Source organism: Chiloscyllium plagiosum, chromosome 12 (assembly GCF_004010195.1).
Source record: "Chiloscyllium plagiosum isolate BGI_BamShark_2017 chromosome 12, ASM401019v2, whole genome shotgun sequence".
Lineage (NCBI taxonomy): Eukaryota > Metazoa > Chordata > Chondrichthyes > Orectolobiformes > Hemiscylliidae > Chiloscyllium > Chiloscyllium plagiosum.
Genome location: NC_057721.1, coordinates 49,024,108 through 49,039,389, shown reverse-complemented (window position 1 = coordinate 49,039,389; position 15,282 = coordinate 49,024,108). Strand labels below are relative to the sequence as shown.

At 41.8% G+C, this 15,282-nt stretch overlaps 1 protein-coding gene across 1 annotated transcript in view; it reads left to right on the top strand.

Moving 5' to 3' along the window:
- Positions 1–15,282, top strand: part of gsk3ba (glycogen synthase kinase 3 beta, genome duplicate a) — a 189,022-nt gene that overhangs the window by 141,796 nt on the left and 31,944 nt on the right. The window contains exon 6 of the mRNA XM_043701008.1: positions 13,413–13,519. Coding sequence (XP_043556943.1) covers positions 13,413–13,519 — 107 coding nt within the window. The remainder of the gene's footprint in view (positions 1–13,412; positions 13,520–15,282) is intronic.

Below are 15,282 nucleotides of genomic sequence, written 5' to 3'. Positions count from 1 at the left end.
GGTCAGGCAGCATCCAAGGAACAGGAGAATCGACGTTTCGGGCATAAGCCCTTCTTCAGGAAGGGGGTTGGTGGGGTGGTAGGTGAGGACCAGTGGGGGGTTGGTGGGGTGGTAGGTGAGGACCAGTGGGGGGTTGGTGGGGTGGTAGGTGAGGACCAGTGGGGGGTTGGTGGGGTGGTAGGTGAGGACCAGTGGGGGGTTGGTGGGGTGGTAGGTGAGGACCAGTGGGGGGTTGGTGGGGTGGTAGGTGAGGACCAGTGGGGGGTTGGTGGGGTGGTAGGTGAGGACCAGTGGGGGGTTGGTGGGGTGGTAGGTGAGGACCAGTGGGGGGTTGGTGGGGTGGTAGGTGAGGACCAGTGGGGGGTTGGTGGGGTGGTAGGTGAGGACCAGTGGGGGGTTGGTGGGGTGGTAGGTGAGGACCAGTGGGGGGTTGGTGGGGTGGTAGGTGAGGACCAGTGGGGGGTTGGTGGGGTGGTAGGTGAGGACCAGTGGGGGGTTGGTGGGGTGGTAGGTGAGGACCAGTGGGGGGTTGGTGGGGTGGTAGGTGAGGACCAGTGGGGGGTTGGTGGGGTGGTAGGTGAGGACCAGTGGGGGGTTGGTGGGGTGGTAGGTGAGGACCAGTGGGGGGTTGGTGGGGTGGTAGGTGAGGACCAGTGGGGGGTTGGTGGGGTGGTAGGTGAGGACCAGTGGGGGGTTGGTGGGGTGGTAGGTGAGGACCAGTGGGGGGTTGGTGGGGTGGTAGGTGAGGACCAGTGGGGGGTTGGTGGGGTGGTAGGTGAACACCAGTGGGGATAAACGAGTCAGGTTGGTATGTGATTTGGAAGGGAAATTGGAGGTGGCTGTATTCTGCTGCCTTTTGTCTGTTTTAAATGGTGGAGGTAGCTCGTTTGGAATGTACTATCGAAACAAGCTTGGTGAGTTACTGCAATGCATCTTAATGGTACAAACTGCTACTAGTGGAAGAAGTGGATGTTTAAGCCAAAGCAGCAGATGTTTGTTTGTTTTGACCTGATGGTGTCAAGCTTCTTGTGTTATTGGAAGTGTAATCATCCAGGCATGTGGAGAATATCCCATCAATCTGATTTGTCTTCTAATTGGTGGATATTATTGGCAAGGAGAAAGTGAGGACTGCAGATGCTGGAGAGCTTAGCTGAAAATGTTTTGCTGGTAAAGCGCAGCAGGTCAGGCAGCATCCAAGGAGCAGGAGAATCGATGTTCGGGTATGAGCCCTTCAGGGCATGAGCCCTTCCTGAAGAAGGGCTCATGCCCGAAACGTCGATTCTCCTGCTCCTTGGATGCTGCCTGACCTGCTGCGCTTTTCCAGCAACACATTTTCAGATATTATTGGCAAGTCAGACAGTGAATTACTTCAATTCAACAACTTCAACCACTTATCATTTGGCTCCAGTTGGTGCAGTGATTGGCATTGTTCAGTTTTTCTTTGGCTCCTTCATGCCATGTTGCAGCATTTGACATTAAACTCCTCTGGAGTTTTGTTCTTCCTTAATGTTTGAACTTAGGTTAGAATGTTATCTGGAGTGCTGATGTTTACTAAGCCAATGCAGCAGCTACTTGATTATTGTGTCTCTGCCTATGAATTGTGAAGGCCTCAATTTTCAGGTTATGTTGGCAGTTTTCTGCAGACCCAACTCCCCTTCCACTAGATCTTGTTGTGCTACCCATTGATTCTGTCTGAAAAGTATATATGTGAATATTTCACATGGGAACAAGGTCAAACCTGGCATTACAACACCAACCTTTTACTCCTACCTCGAAATATGTACAAAGTGCTGTAGATTCATTATCAACTGTGTAGCTGAATTCTGTAGGAAGCAATGCATTCAAAACAGGTTAGAACAAGATTTAAGGTCATAAAGGGATAACACTTTCTATTCAAAAGTACAAAGCTTAACATTTCAGTGAATTGGGGAAAGTAGCCTTTTCTGTGAAATTTCTGTTTTGCTGTTCAGTATTGGATTGTGCAAGATTGTTTAAGAATTGCATAAAATTCACCGTTCAGGAATAGGCCATTCAGTACAAGTGGTTATGCAGGTCATCATTCTAATCATTTCTGTGCATTACTTTTCAATTTATTAGTGACCATCTTATTTCTGGCTCCTAATGTTTGGGCTCCAAACAAATGGAGTGCTCTTTTTTAACCTGAATTGTCAAGCCTACCTTTGGACTACCCCACAGCTTTCGCTTTTCTTGAGAAAAGCCCTAGTCTGTTCAATATTTCCAGTATGACTCTTGTCAATCGTTTTTCACATCAACTCCAATGTTTCTAACCAAGACTGTGTATATATATATATTACGTGCCACCTTTCTACTTTTCATAGTCATATAGCATTTTAAATAGGCTCTTCACCCCACCAAGTCTATAGTGACTAACAAACCCCAAACTATACTAATCCTATTTACCTGCATATGGCCCATAGCCTGCAATGCCCTCGCAGTTCCTTCTTAAATGTTGCAAGAGTAGATTAGATTAGATTAGATTACATTACAGTGTGGAAACAGGCCCTTCGACCCAACAAGTCCACAACCTGCCTTACCACCCTCTCAAACAGCATGTTCCACATATGTGCTGATTTCTGACTTTTTTATATATAATATATATATATTAATCTCTCTCATCTAAACCACTGCTACCTCCCCTTAAATATGTTTTCTAGTCTTTTGCACATCTGCCATGGGGAAAAGAATCTTACAATCTACCATCTCTCATGGTTTTGAGTACCTCCGATCTTTTCTTACCAGCTTCTGTTCCAAGGAAAACAAACCCAGCTCATCCAGTCTGTCCTCATAACTGAATCTTTTCATCCCAAGTAACTTGGTGGTGAATCTCCTCTGCACCCTCTCCCAGTGCAATCGCATATTTCTGATAATATTGAAAATAGAATTAGATGCTGATTTCTATCTGTGGAATGTTGGATGCCCCTATATATTTCATAACTTCAAGGATAAATTGATTGGTACAGTATAAGCGCTTAATGAATTCTTTGCTAATTAAGTTGAACAATGTCAAATGGAATGTTTCTAAACTTTATATGTTAAGCAGTAACATATTACTTCAAAGTTTAGCTGAATGAATGATAAAATACCTTCTCCAGTGATTCAGTAATATTTTAGATCATCCCTGAATAATGCTCCCTCTCTGTGTAAAGACACGTCTTAAAGGCTAGTCAGTGATTCAGAAGTAATTGAATTAAGTCCAACTTTTTAAATTCCTTTGTAAATGCTAATAATGGGTTTACTGTTTAATCGGTTTTTGAGCTATTGCACTTAATGTTTGACAAATAATTACAAACCAAGAGCATGAGCTGTTTTAAATATGAACATGACACACTGGGCATTTTACTGTAAAGCTTTATACTTAAAATCAGAATTGACTGATGTGGTTACTTACTTTACACAACTTTGTTTTTAGATTCTTTGCTGTAGCTTTGCAAGAATTATCTTCCCCAGTATGATTTCACGGACTGATAACCATATGGTTTAGTCTGTAGAATGGTTATTTTCTACACATCATGGTCTCGATTGATTTATACTGAGATCCATCAGACTTACAGCATTCACCTGAGTTTTGCTTTAATGCTGTGGGTTCAAGTCTTTCTTCAGCAAATTGGATTATATACTCAAGTTGACAAAGTACTCGGATGATGCATTCACTGTTGATGGTCCAATCTTTCTTAATGAGACATTTAAACCCCTCAGTTTAGATATAAAATAATGCAAGTTATCCATGGTGTTCTGGCCAATGTGTATCCTCAACCAACAGTACCAGTGAAAAGATTATTTTATCATTATTCTCATTGTGCACAAGGTCCACAAGCAATATTGAGGTGTATTACATCTCAACAAAATGGCATTTTGTCTTAAATGCGTTGTTTCCTTTGGATTTTCTTTTCCAGTGCTATTTTAAGGGACTATCAACTATCATAATGCTGCAGTGCATCTTGTAAATGTGCATACTGCTGAAACATGGATACATGTTAATGGTGGATGTTTAAGATGGTGGTTGATGTGTGCTCAATACTTCTAAAGCAAAGTATTTTGAAAGTCACGAAAAATGGTCTGTAAATGTAGATTCTAAAACCAAAGCCTTTTTTTCTGCAATAATAGTTTTTTGGACAACAAGTTTTGTAGCTGTTCAGTTGGAAATTGAAAATATCAGCAGTTTAACTTTGAATGAAGCCACCATCTACAGTAATATCTTTATAGTTGTTGCTCATATTTTGCAGACAGAGATGCAATCAAGTTATGAGGTAACGCTTGGTTGTTGTAATAGTTTTTGTAACACACAAAGTGCCTTAAGGGGTCTTGTAGCACAGTAGTACTGGCCATTTGGGCCAGTGGATTTGGGACCAAGGCCCAAATGTAGGGACACTACATGCTCCAGAGGTGTACTATAACACGTCTGAACAGGTTAATTTAAAAATATCATCACTTGCACTGCTTTGAATTAAGAAGTTTGTCTGGCCATGTATTATTTCATGAATTGCGTGCACAGCTTTTTTTTTTGTAAATTGGTTTACAGGATGTGAGTATCACTGGCAAGGCCAGCATTTGTTTTCCTTTAGAAGTTGATATTGAGCAAGAATTCTTAAACCACTGCAGATCCTGTATGCATTGTTGAGAAAGGTGCCCTTTGACCCAATGACCGTGAAGGAACAGCAACATGTTTGAAATGGTGTGCACTTTGGGGGGTGCTTTTCCCATGCTCCTTCTGCCCTTGTTCTTCGAAGAGATAGAAGTCACAGGCTTGCAAGAGATATCAAAGGAATCATAACGAGTTGCCACAGTGTAAATTGTAGATGGTACCAACTGCTGGGACATGGTTTGTGTTCATGCTGGAGGAAATGAATGTTTAAGGGGAAGTGATTAGAGTCATACAGCATAGAAACAGGCCCTTCACCCCAACATGTCTTGGTGACCAACAAACACCAAACTACACTAATCCCATTTACTGACACTTAGTCCATAGCCTACTATGCCCTGGCATTTTAAGTACTCATCCAGTTGCTGCTTAAATATTGCAAGTGTACTTGTCTCCATCATCATCATCTCAGGCAGTTTGTTCCATAATGTCTGTCACCTGACAGGTGAAAAGCATTTTCCTCAGATCCCCTCTAAATCACTAATCGCTACTCTTAACCTTATGCCTTCTGGCCTTGGACATGTTTGCCATAGGGAAGAAATTCTTGCAATCTACTCTGTCTTTCATTTTGTATACTTCAATCAGTTCCCTTCCCAGCCTCCTCTATTCCAAGGAAGACAAACCCAGTCGAATCTGTGTCTCCTCATAACTGAGACTTTTCATCCCAAGCAGCATCCTGGTGGATCTCCTCTGCTCCTCCACTGTAATCATGCCTATCTGCTAGTGTGGTGACCAGAACTGCTGGCAGTGCTCAGACTGTGGCATAACCAATGTTTTGTAAACTTTTAACAATATTTCTTTAGCCAGGGCACAGAATATAAGAATAATGATCCAGTATGCTGCCTTCACCCATCCTGTCTATCTGTGCTGATACCTTCAGGGATGTAAGGACTTGTACATCATGATCCCTTTGTTCCTCAGTATGTCTTTGGGGCCTACCACTCACTGTGTATTAGACCTACCAAAATATTTCACCTCTCACTTATCTGAACTAAATTCCATATGCCATTGCTGTACCTAATTTACCACTTGATTAATGTCAGACTACCCTGAGACCATCCTCTCGCTATCAACAGCATCACCAATTTTTGTCATCTGCAAACTTGCTAATAATACCTTCTCTAGGTTCATATCCAAGTCAGTAATCTATATAATATCAGCAAGGGTCCCAACACTGAAACCTGTGGTACACTGCTGGTCACAGGCTTCTAATTACAGAAACAATCATCCTCCTTCACCCATTCCCTATTTGCGTGTCAATTTTGCATCCAATTTGCCTTGGAGTCCATGGGCTCTTGTTTTTTGGATGACACTTCCATGTGGGACCTTGTCAAAGACCTTACTGAAGTCCATTCAGACTGCATCAACTGCAATGTATTTAGTATCTTTTTCAAATAACACACAATTAAATTAGATAGGATCTCCGAGGAGAAAGTGAGGTCTGCAGATGCTGGAGATCAAAGTTGAAACTTTATTGCTGGAACAGCACAGCAGGTCAGGCAGCATCCAGGGAACAGGAGATTCGACGTTTCGGGCACAGGCCCTTCCTGAAGGAGGGCCTGTGCCCGAAACGTCGAATCTCCTGTTCCCTGGATGCTGCCTGACCTGCTGTGCTGTTCCAGCAATAAAGTTTCAACCTAGATAGGATCTCCCACTAACAAATCAGTACTGACTATCCCTGATCAATTCCCTGCCTTCTCAAGTATGTATTGATCCTTCAGTTTTTATTCCCAATAATTTTCCGACCACTCTTGTCAAATTAAGTGATCTGTAATTGCCAAGCTTCTCCCCCCGCCCTCCTTGATCAAAGGAATCGCATTAGCTACCCTCCAATCATCTGGCACTTTACCCGTAGCCAGCAAAGTATTAATATATCCTCCAGGGCCTCAACAATCTCCTCCGTTGCCACCCATAACAGCCTGAGAGGAGCTCCTTTATTAATCCTAAAATTTTCTTGAATCTCTCCGCCAACTGAAATCCCCACCTGCAGTGAATTTCTCCTCTGAACACAAATGAGAAATCTTCATTTAAGACTTCAACCATATCCACTGTCTCCACACGCATGTTGCCCCTTTCGCTTCTAATAGGTCACACTCTGTCCCTGGTAATCTTCTTACTCTTTAGTTTACATATAAAAAGCCTTGGGGTTTTCCTTGTTCCAATCTCGAGATATTTTGTGGCCTTTCCTCACCATCTTAATTTTCTTTTCAATCAACCTCCTACACCTTCTGTACATTTGAAGGTCCTCTCCTGTTTTTTAGTGTGCTGGACTTGACATATGACTTTTGTCTTTGTCAAACACTCTCCCATTACATCAAGCATTCCCCGTCTATCCCTCCTTGTCCTTAGGAGGAATACACTGACCCTGAATTCTGTATACCACTACTGCTTGCCAAATGTATACTTACCTGCACATAACTGCTCTCGGTCATTATTTGCCAGGTCCTAACTATTGACATTGCCTTTCCCCAGTTGAGGCACTTAACTTCTGCCTTATCCTTATCCCTTCCATAATGTCTTTGAAATTTAGTGGTTTAGTCACTATCCCCAAAATATTCACCCACTGAAACTTCAGCCACTTGACATGCTTCATTCCATAGGATTAGGTTTATCATTGCCAATATCTATGAAGAGTGTGAACTGCTTATCAAATTGGCTGCTTTCCCCAATTATATTGAGCTGTTTCTGTGGAGCTATACTCCTCCAAATAAATGGAAGGTTCTCAACCATACTTGTAACTGGGAGAAAGTGAGGACTGCAGATGCTGGAGATCAGAGCTGAAAATATGTTGCTGGAAAAGCGCAGCATGTCAGGTAGCATCCAAGGAGCAGGATAATCGATGTTTCGGGCATGAGCCCTGAAGAAGGGCTTATGCCCGAAACGTCGATTCTCCTGCTCCTTGGATGCTGCCTGACCTGCTGTGCTTTTCCAGCAACACATTTTCATACTTTGTAACTGGTTTGGTTTAGTTTGACAAGTTACTTATTGCAAAACACATAGTCGCTGACCCATTCTTGTAACCATTGTATTTTCATGGCTGGTCCAATTACGTTTTTGGCCAAGGGTGATCCATGCAAATTCAATCATTTTGCTAATAGTAGAGCTATCAGGAATGGTATTGGAATTCCATGTCAAGAAGAGATGCCTATTAGTCATGTGATATAAATGTTGTTTGCACTTAACAGATCAAGATGAATGTTGATCCAGATCTTGCTGCCTAAGGGCAGGGACCGCTTCATTATCTGTGGAGTTGTAAATGGATCTGAGCACTAGTGAGCCATTTCCACTTTTAAACTTATGATGAGGAAAGTTGCATGGAATGTAAGGTGAGCTGATAAGGTAGATACAGAACTGGTTTAGTCACAGAGAATAGCAGTGGAAGGGTCTTTTTCTGACTGGAAATTATGACTTGGTGTTCCACAAGGATCAGTATGTGTATGAGTAATTTGGAGGAGAATATGGTGACCTGATTAGTAAGTTTGCGGGCAACATAAAGATTGAATGAACTGTCCATAGTGAGGAGGATTGGCAGAGGATAAAGCAGGATATAATTAGCTGGAGAAATGGCAGATGGAATTTAATTTGGACAAATGCAAGGTGATGCATTTTGGGAGATCTAATGCAGGAGGGCAGTATATAGTAACTGGCAGAACCATTAGTGGCATCGATGTACAGATGAATCAAAGTGTACAGATCCATAGTTCTCTGAAGTGGAAATACAAGTGAATGAGGTACTCCAGAATGCATACAGCATATTTGCCTTCATGGGCAAGGGGACAGAGAATAAAATTAGCAAGTCATGTTGCAGCTGTAGAGAACTTCAATTAGCCTGTGTTTAGAATATTATGTGCCATTCTGGTCGTCACACTACCAGAAGAATGTGGAGGCTTTGGGGAGGTTGCAGAAATGGTTTGCTAAGATGTTGCCTGGCTTAAAGGGTACTAGCTATGAGGAGAGATTCGACAAACTTGAATGTCAAAGGATGAAGGCTGACCTGATAGAAGCTTACAAAATAATGCAAAGCATGGATAAAATGGGTAGTCCGTCATTTTCCTAGGGTAGAAATCTTAATTACGAGAGGACATAGATTTAAGGTAAAAAGGGGGTAAGTTTTTTTTCCCCCTTTTTAAGAGTGTGGGGAGTGTCTGCAATGCGTTGCCAGAGGTGGTGGTGGAGGCGGATACAATAGTAATGGTTAAGAGGCATCTTGACACACATGATTAGGCAGGGAATACTGGGGCATAGAGACAAAAGGTTTTTAGTTTAGAAAGGCATTATTTGTTGGTGCAGTTTTGGTGTGCTGAACAGCCTCTTCCTGTGCTATACTGTTCTTTGTTCTTTGCAGCAGTTGATGATGTTTGGGCCTAGAACACTGTGCTGAGGAGGCCAGCAGCAGTGTGTTGGAGCTCAGGAGATTGACCTATAACAACAAGAGATATCTTTGTTTTATACTAAGGATGACTCCAGCCAGCTGAGAATTTTCACCCAATTCTCATTCATATCAATTTTGCTTGGACTCCTTGATTCCATAGTTTGTTAAATGCTGCCTATATCACTTCTAGAACGATTATTTGTTCCATCTTTTGAGCCAAGGCTGTAGCCAGTTAGTCCTGGTAGAACTCAAACTGCTCACCCATCAGCACGTTTATTGCTGTGTCAATGCCCAACGATAGCTCTGATAACCATTCATTTCCATCCTAGAGATGTACAGCATTGAAACAGACCGTTCAGTCCAACTTGTCCATGTCGACCAGATATCCCAACCCAATCTAATCCCATCTGCCAGCACTTGGCCCATATCCCTCCAAACCCTTCCTATTCATATACCCATCCAGATGCCTTTTAAATGTTGCAAATGTACTCTCCTCCTCCACTTCCCTTGGCAGCTAATTCCTTGCACGCATCACCCTATGCATGAAAAGTTGCCCCTTGGGTCTCTCTTTTTTTAATCTTTCCCCTCTCACCATAAACCTATGCCCTCTAGTTCTGGACTCTCCCACCCGAGGAAAAAGACCTTTTCTATTTACACTGTCCATGTCCCTCATGAGTTCATAAACCTCTACAAGATCACCCCTCGGTCTCCAACGCTCCAGGGAAAACAGCCCCAGCCTATTCAAGCTCTCCCTATAGCTCAAATCCTCCAACCCAGGCAACATCCTTGTAAATTTTTTCCGAACCTTTTCAAGTTTCACAACATCCTTCCGATAGGGAGGAGACCAGAATTGCATGCAATATTCCAGAAGAGGCCAAACAAATATCATGTACAGCTGCAACATCACTTCCCAACACCTGTGCTCCATACTCTTGACCAATATAGGAAAGCATACCAAACGCCACCTTCACTATCGTACCTACGATTGCGATTAGGGTTGAGAATGAGGTGCTGGAAAAGCGCAGCAGTTCAGGCAGTATTCGAGGAGCAGGATAATCGATGTTTTGGGCATAAATCCTTCCTCGGGGATGAGGCTTGTGGGCCGAGTGCTGAGAGATAAATGGAAGGGCAGTGGGTTGGGGGTGGGGGGAAGATAGCTAAGAATGCAATAGGTAAATGAAGGAGAGGAAGGTGGAGCGGATAGGTGGGAAAGGTGATGGATAGGTCAGGAGGGCGGTGCCGAGTTGGAGGCTTGGGACTGGGATAATGTCGGGGGAGGGGAAATAAGGAAACTGACTAAATCCACATTGATTCCATGTGGTTGCACGGTCCCAAGGCGGAATATATGTCCTTGGGGGAGTTGAAGTGTTCAGCCACAGGGTGATGGGGTTGGTTGGTGAGAGTATCCCAGAGTTGTTCTCTGAAATAATCCACAAGTTGGCATCCTGTCTCCCCAATGCAGAGAAGACCATATCTGGTGCAGTGGATATAATAGATGACATTGGTGGAAGTAAATTAGTCACGTGTGCCTGATGATTGAGAGTAGACTGTTGGGACAATAATAGGCCAAATTGGATTTGTTCTAGTCTTTATGAACAGGACTAAATGAGGAAAGTTTCCACTTTAATGGGTAGATGCCAGTATTCCAGCTGTACTAAACAGATGATGTGCTACTAAGTCTGATTGTAAGTCTTCAGTGCTGCCACTGGGGTGGTGTGAGGCTCATAGGTTTTGCTGTATGCAGTGAGCTCAGCCTCTACTTGATGCAGAGTCATAGAAGATAGGAGCAGGAGTAGGCCCTTCAGTATTATCGTGGCTGATCAAAATCCAGACCCTATCCTGCTCTCCATTGTTACCCTTGATCCCTTTAGCCATGAGAGCTATATATACCTCCTCTTTGAAAGCACATAATATTTTGGCCTCAGCACTTTATGGCAGGCTCAACACTCCCTGGGTGAAGAAATTTCTCCTACTGTCTTAAAATGTTTAACCCCTCATTCAATGACCCTGGTTCTGGACTTGTCCACTATCAGGAACATCCTTCCTGCATCTAACCTGTTTAGTCATGTTAAAATTTTATAGGTTTCTGAGATCCTCCCCCTCATTCTTAAATTCCAATGAATACAATCCTAACTGACTCAATTTGGGGTAACCTCCGATAAGGAGATTGTAACTGTACACTGAGGTGGCATCACCAACGCCCTGTATAATTGCAGTCAGGTATCTTTGTTCCTGTACTCAAATTCTCTCACTACGAAGGCCGAGGTGCAATTTACCTTCTTTGCTACGTGCAGCACCTGCACACTTACTTCCAGTGACTGTTGCACTTAACGAACATGCCCCTCTCTCAATTTGCCTTCCTGCTTTATACTGTATCTGCCATGCATTTGCCCACTCACTCAGCCTGTCCAAATCACACTGCAACACTTCTGCATCCTCCTTACAGCTCTCACTTCTACTCAGCTTTGTGTCGTCTGCAAATTTTGAGATATTACATTTAGTTCCCACATCTAAATCATTAAGATATAGCTGGGGACCTAGTAATGATCCCTGTGGTACTCCACTACCTTCTGCTTACCATTCAGAAACAAGACCCATTTATTTCAACTGTGTTTCATGTCTGCTAACCAATTTTCTATCCATCTCCATGCACTATTCCCAGTCCCATGCACTTTGATTTACACATTAATCTCTTCTGTGAGTTCTGTCAAATAGTCCAAATAAACTACATCCTCTGGCTCCCCTGATCATCCTTGAAGAATTTCAGTAGATTTGTAAATCCATGCTGACTGTGTATGATTCTGTCACAGTTTTCTAAGTGCTCTGCTATAAAATCCTTGATAATGGTCTCTAGCATCTTGTCTGAAAATGTGTTGCTGGAAAAGCGCAGCAGGTCAGGCAGCATCCAGGGAACAGGAGAATCGACGTTTCGGGCATAAGCCCTCTAGCATCTTGTCCGCTACTGACTTTAGACTCACTGGTGTATAATTTGCGGTTTTCTGTGTCCCTTTTTAATTAGTGGGACTATTTTAGTTACATTAGCTAAAGAATTTTAGAAGATGAGCACCAATGCATCCACTTTTCTAGAGCCACTTCCTTAAGTAGTCTGGGATGTAGGTTATCAGGCTCTGGGGATTTAACAGCCTTTAATCCTACAAATTTCTCCAACAGCATTTTTCTACTAATATAGATTTTCTTCAATTCCTCCTCTCACTAAACCCTGTGTTCCCCATCATTTGATTAATATGTGAATTGAGTTAAATGAGCTAAAGACTGGTATTTTTGTGATGCTCGGGATCTCTGGAGAAGACCAGGATGGATTATAAAATCTGGCCAAGATGATTGGAAATGCTTCAATATTGCCTTTTGCTCTGATGCAAATAGCTTTGCCATTAAGATTGAATGTTTGCATAACCATCTCCTGTTTTTCAATTGTCCAGCATTCATATCTGATGTGACAGGTTTGAAGATTAGGTCCTGACCACTCTAGTCCAATGCACAAATATAGATGGTGCTGAATTCAATGCCATGTGCCTTCATTTGTCAAACTAGCCAAGATTATTGTTTGTATTTTCTGTTTCAGATTTCCAATATTTTCACTTTAATTCTCTTTTAGACATAGGGCTATGATGGACAAAGTGTAATGTAATTGTCAACCAGTTATAAAAGTGTAAGAAACAGTTACCGATACCTCTGACAGGAGCAGGATCAATCTGTGTGAAATGATTGTCATTTTTAACAGAAATTGTTGACTATAGAACATCTCATGGCTTACTCTTGTACTTTTTTCTCTCCGTTCCCTTTTTTTTGAAATTATTTGGTTACATTGATTGGTTTGGTTCCATAAAAGGCTTTTTAAGATTCAAGTGCCTAGATTTTGTATCAAATCAGGGGTTTTGGAAAGCACCATAACACATTATTGCTTCTTCCTGTGAAACATCTGCTTCTCTGCAAAACATCATGTGCGGAAGTTAGCTACAGTTTGCCTTAATGTTAGACCATGCTGTAGTTGAACATTTCAACTAAGGCCTTTGACAACTCTTGCTGTTCTGCTACACAGATGGCCATCTGCAAGTATGCCACCTGGTGTAGAAAAATGTTCACATTTCAAACTCTGATATGAAATAGTCTGAGTTTTAAAATTGTAGATTTGGAACAACAGTAAAATTGCTGAAATATTGAACCCCAAAGTCTCTCTCCAAGCTGTCATTTCATAATGTGCATTACAATACTGAATCTTTGGAAATGTATGCTAAAGATTGCAATGTTTGCAGTAATTTGCAGCTACTGTAGTAAATTTTTAATTTTCATGTCTTGCAGTTAGACTTATAACTTAAATATGTGTACAGAATATTCACTTTCTAATTTCTTTTATTTCAGTGCAAAACAATTGGTGCGTGGTGAACCAAATGTTTCTTATATCTGCTCACGGTACTACAGGGCACCGGAGTTGATCTTTGGTGCCACAGATTATACCTCCAGTATAGGTGAGTTTTTTTTTTGGTGTTTTTAGTATTTTGAATCTCCAGTCCTCACTTTCTCCCAGTTTGTTGGTCTGCATGTTTGATCAGGTCTCTACAACAGCGAGCTTTAAAATTTCTACATCATCTTGCTATCTATTTCCTGTGTTACTCATACTACACTTTACAATCCTTTTGAAACTGATTCATTCTTGGGAGTGTTCAGTTCAAAGTGCTTATGCAATGAGACATTGCTCATAATGTATGAGCAGTAAAAGTCTAGTTTCATTGCACAAGAACCCTGCTCATTATATTGGTTTTAAAATTCAGGATTGTGAATTTGCTTATCAAAGAAATAATAAGTCATTCTAGTCAAATTTTTAAAGTCAAAACTACCAAATACATGTTTTCAAAAAATGGTTTCATTTATGCTAAGTTCCCTTTAGCATATATTAAGATGGAGATGATTTATAGCGATTCAAGGCTCTTACTGTAGAATTAATGGGGCTAGTTTCAGTATGTGAACTGGTACTTTTAGCTCTGATTTTAAAACAATGTTTTGCCCTTTTGGGGTTTGCTACTGGCATGAATCTGTGTTTACACATGTCCAGTGAGGGAATAAATAGACATTAGTAAAATGCTGAAGAGTTTGTGATATTACATCCAATTGACAAAAGAAAAATTTCAAATGCAGTGTTTTCAAACCTACCAGACAAGCAGCAGCATGTAAAAGTACTATAATCTAACAAACCAGTAACATTTCGGCTGAGCAATGTCTCCCTAAGTACACCCTGGAGGTTCGACCTGAAAATGTGGCAATGAATATGGTCATTTTTCCCACAATTTTGTTAAGTTCAAATATCCTCCAATGTGATTAGGTTATGCTCAAACTTGAAACAGATAGCAAACAGCATAACTAATCAAAGTCCAAGCAAAGTGCTGAAACCAGACTATGCATTTTGCTATTTAAGTCAGAAAATTTTAACTTTCAATTCTTTTAATCATCCATCATGGACATCAGACACTGTTTGTGGACCTGTGTTTGGGTGACCTTTTCAATTCTGGATGTGACTTATGCAATAAAAATCTATTAAGGTAAATAGAATACAGGTCGAAGTGAAAATAATCTTTGCCTTTTTCACTAACTTTTAATTAAGTACCTTAAGAATGCCTGTTTGAATTCAGAAATCTGATATGTATTGTTTGAATCTGGAATAACTAGGTTTGAGGTTGGAGTGTGACCAATTTTGTTAGTGGAAGTTCAGCATGAGGGGTTTGATTAGTGGTTGTGAAAGATCAAGGAGGCTTGACTCAACCATAACCAAAATTCTGCCAATTTTCAATCATGTATTTCCTTTATGCCAGATTAACCCTATGGAATCAGAGTCCTACAGCATGCAGATAGAGCCTTTGGTCCAATGGGTCCATGCCGACAAAGTTTCCCAAACTAAACTAGTCCCACTTGCCTGCGTTTGGCCCATATTCATATATATATCCAAATGCCTTTGAAATATAGTATTGGGACCTGCATTTACCACATTCTCTGGCAGGTTTTTATACATACAGGGCTGAAAATGTGTTGCTGGAAAAGCGCAGTAGGTCAGGCAGCATCCAAGGAACAGGAGAATCGACGTTTCGGGCATAAGCCCTTCTTCAGGAATGAGGAAAGTGTGTCCAGCAGGCTAAGATAAAAGGTAGGGAGGAGGGACTTGGGGGAGGGGCGTCGGAAATGCGATAGGTGGAAAGAGGTCAAGGTGAGGGTGATAGGTCAGACTGGGGTGGGGGCGGAG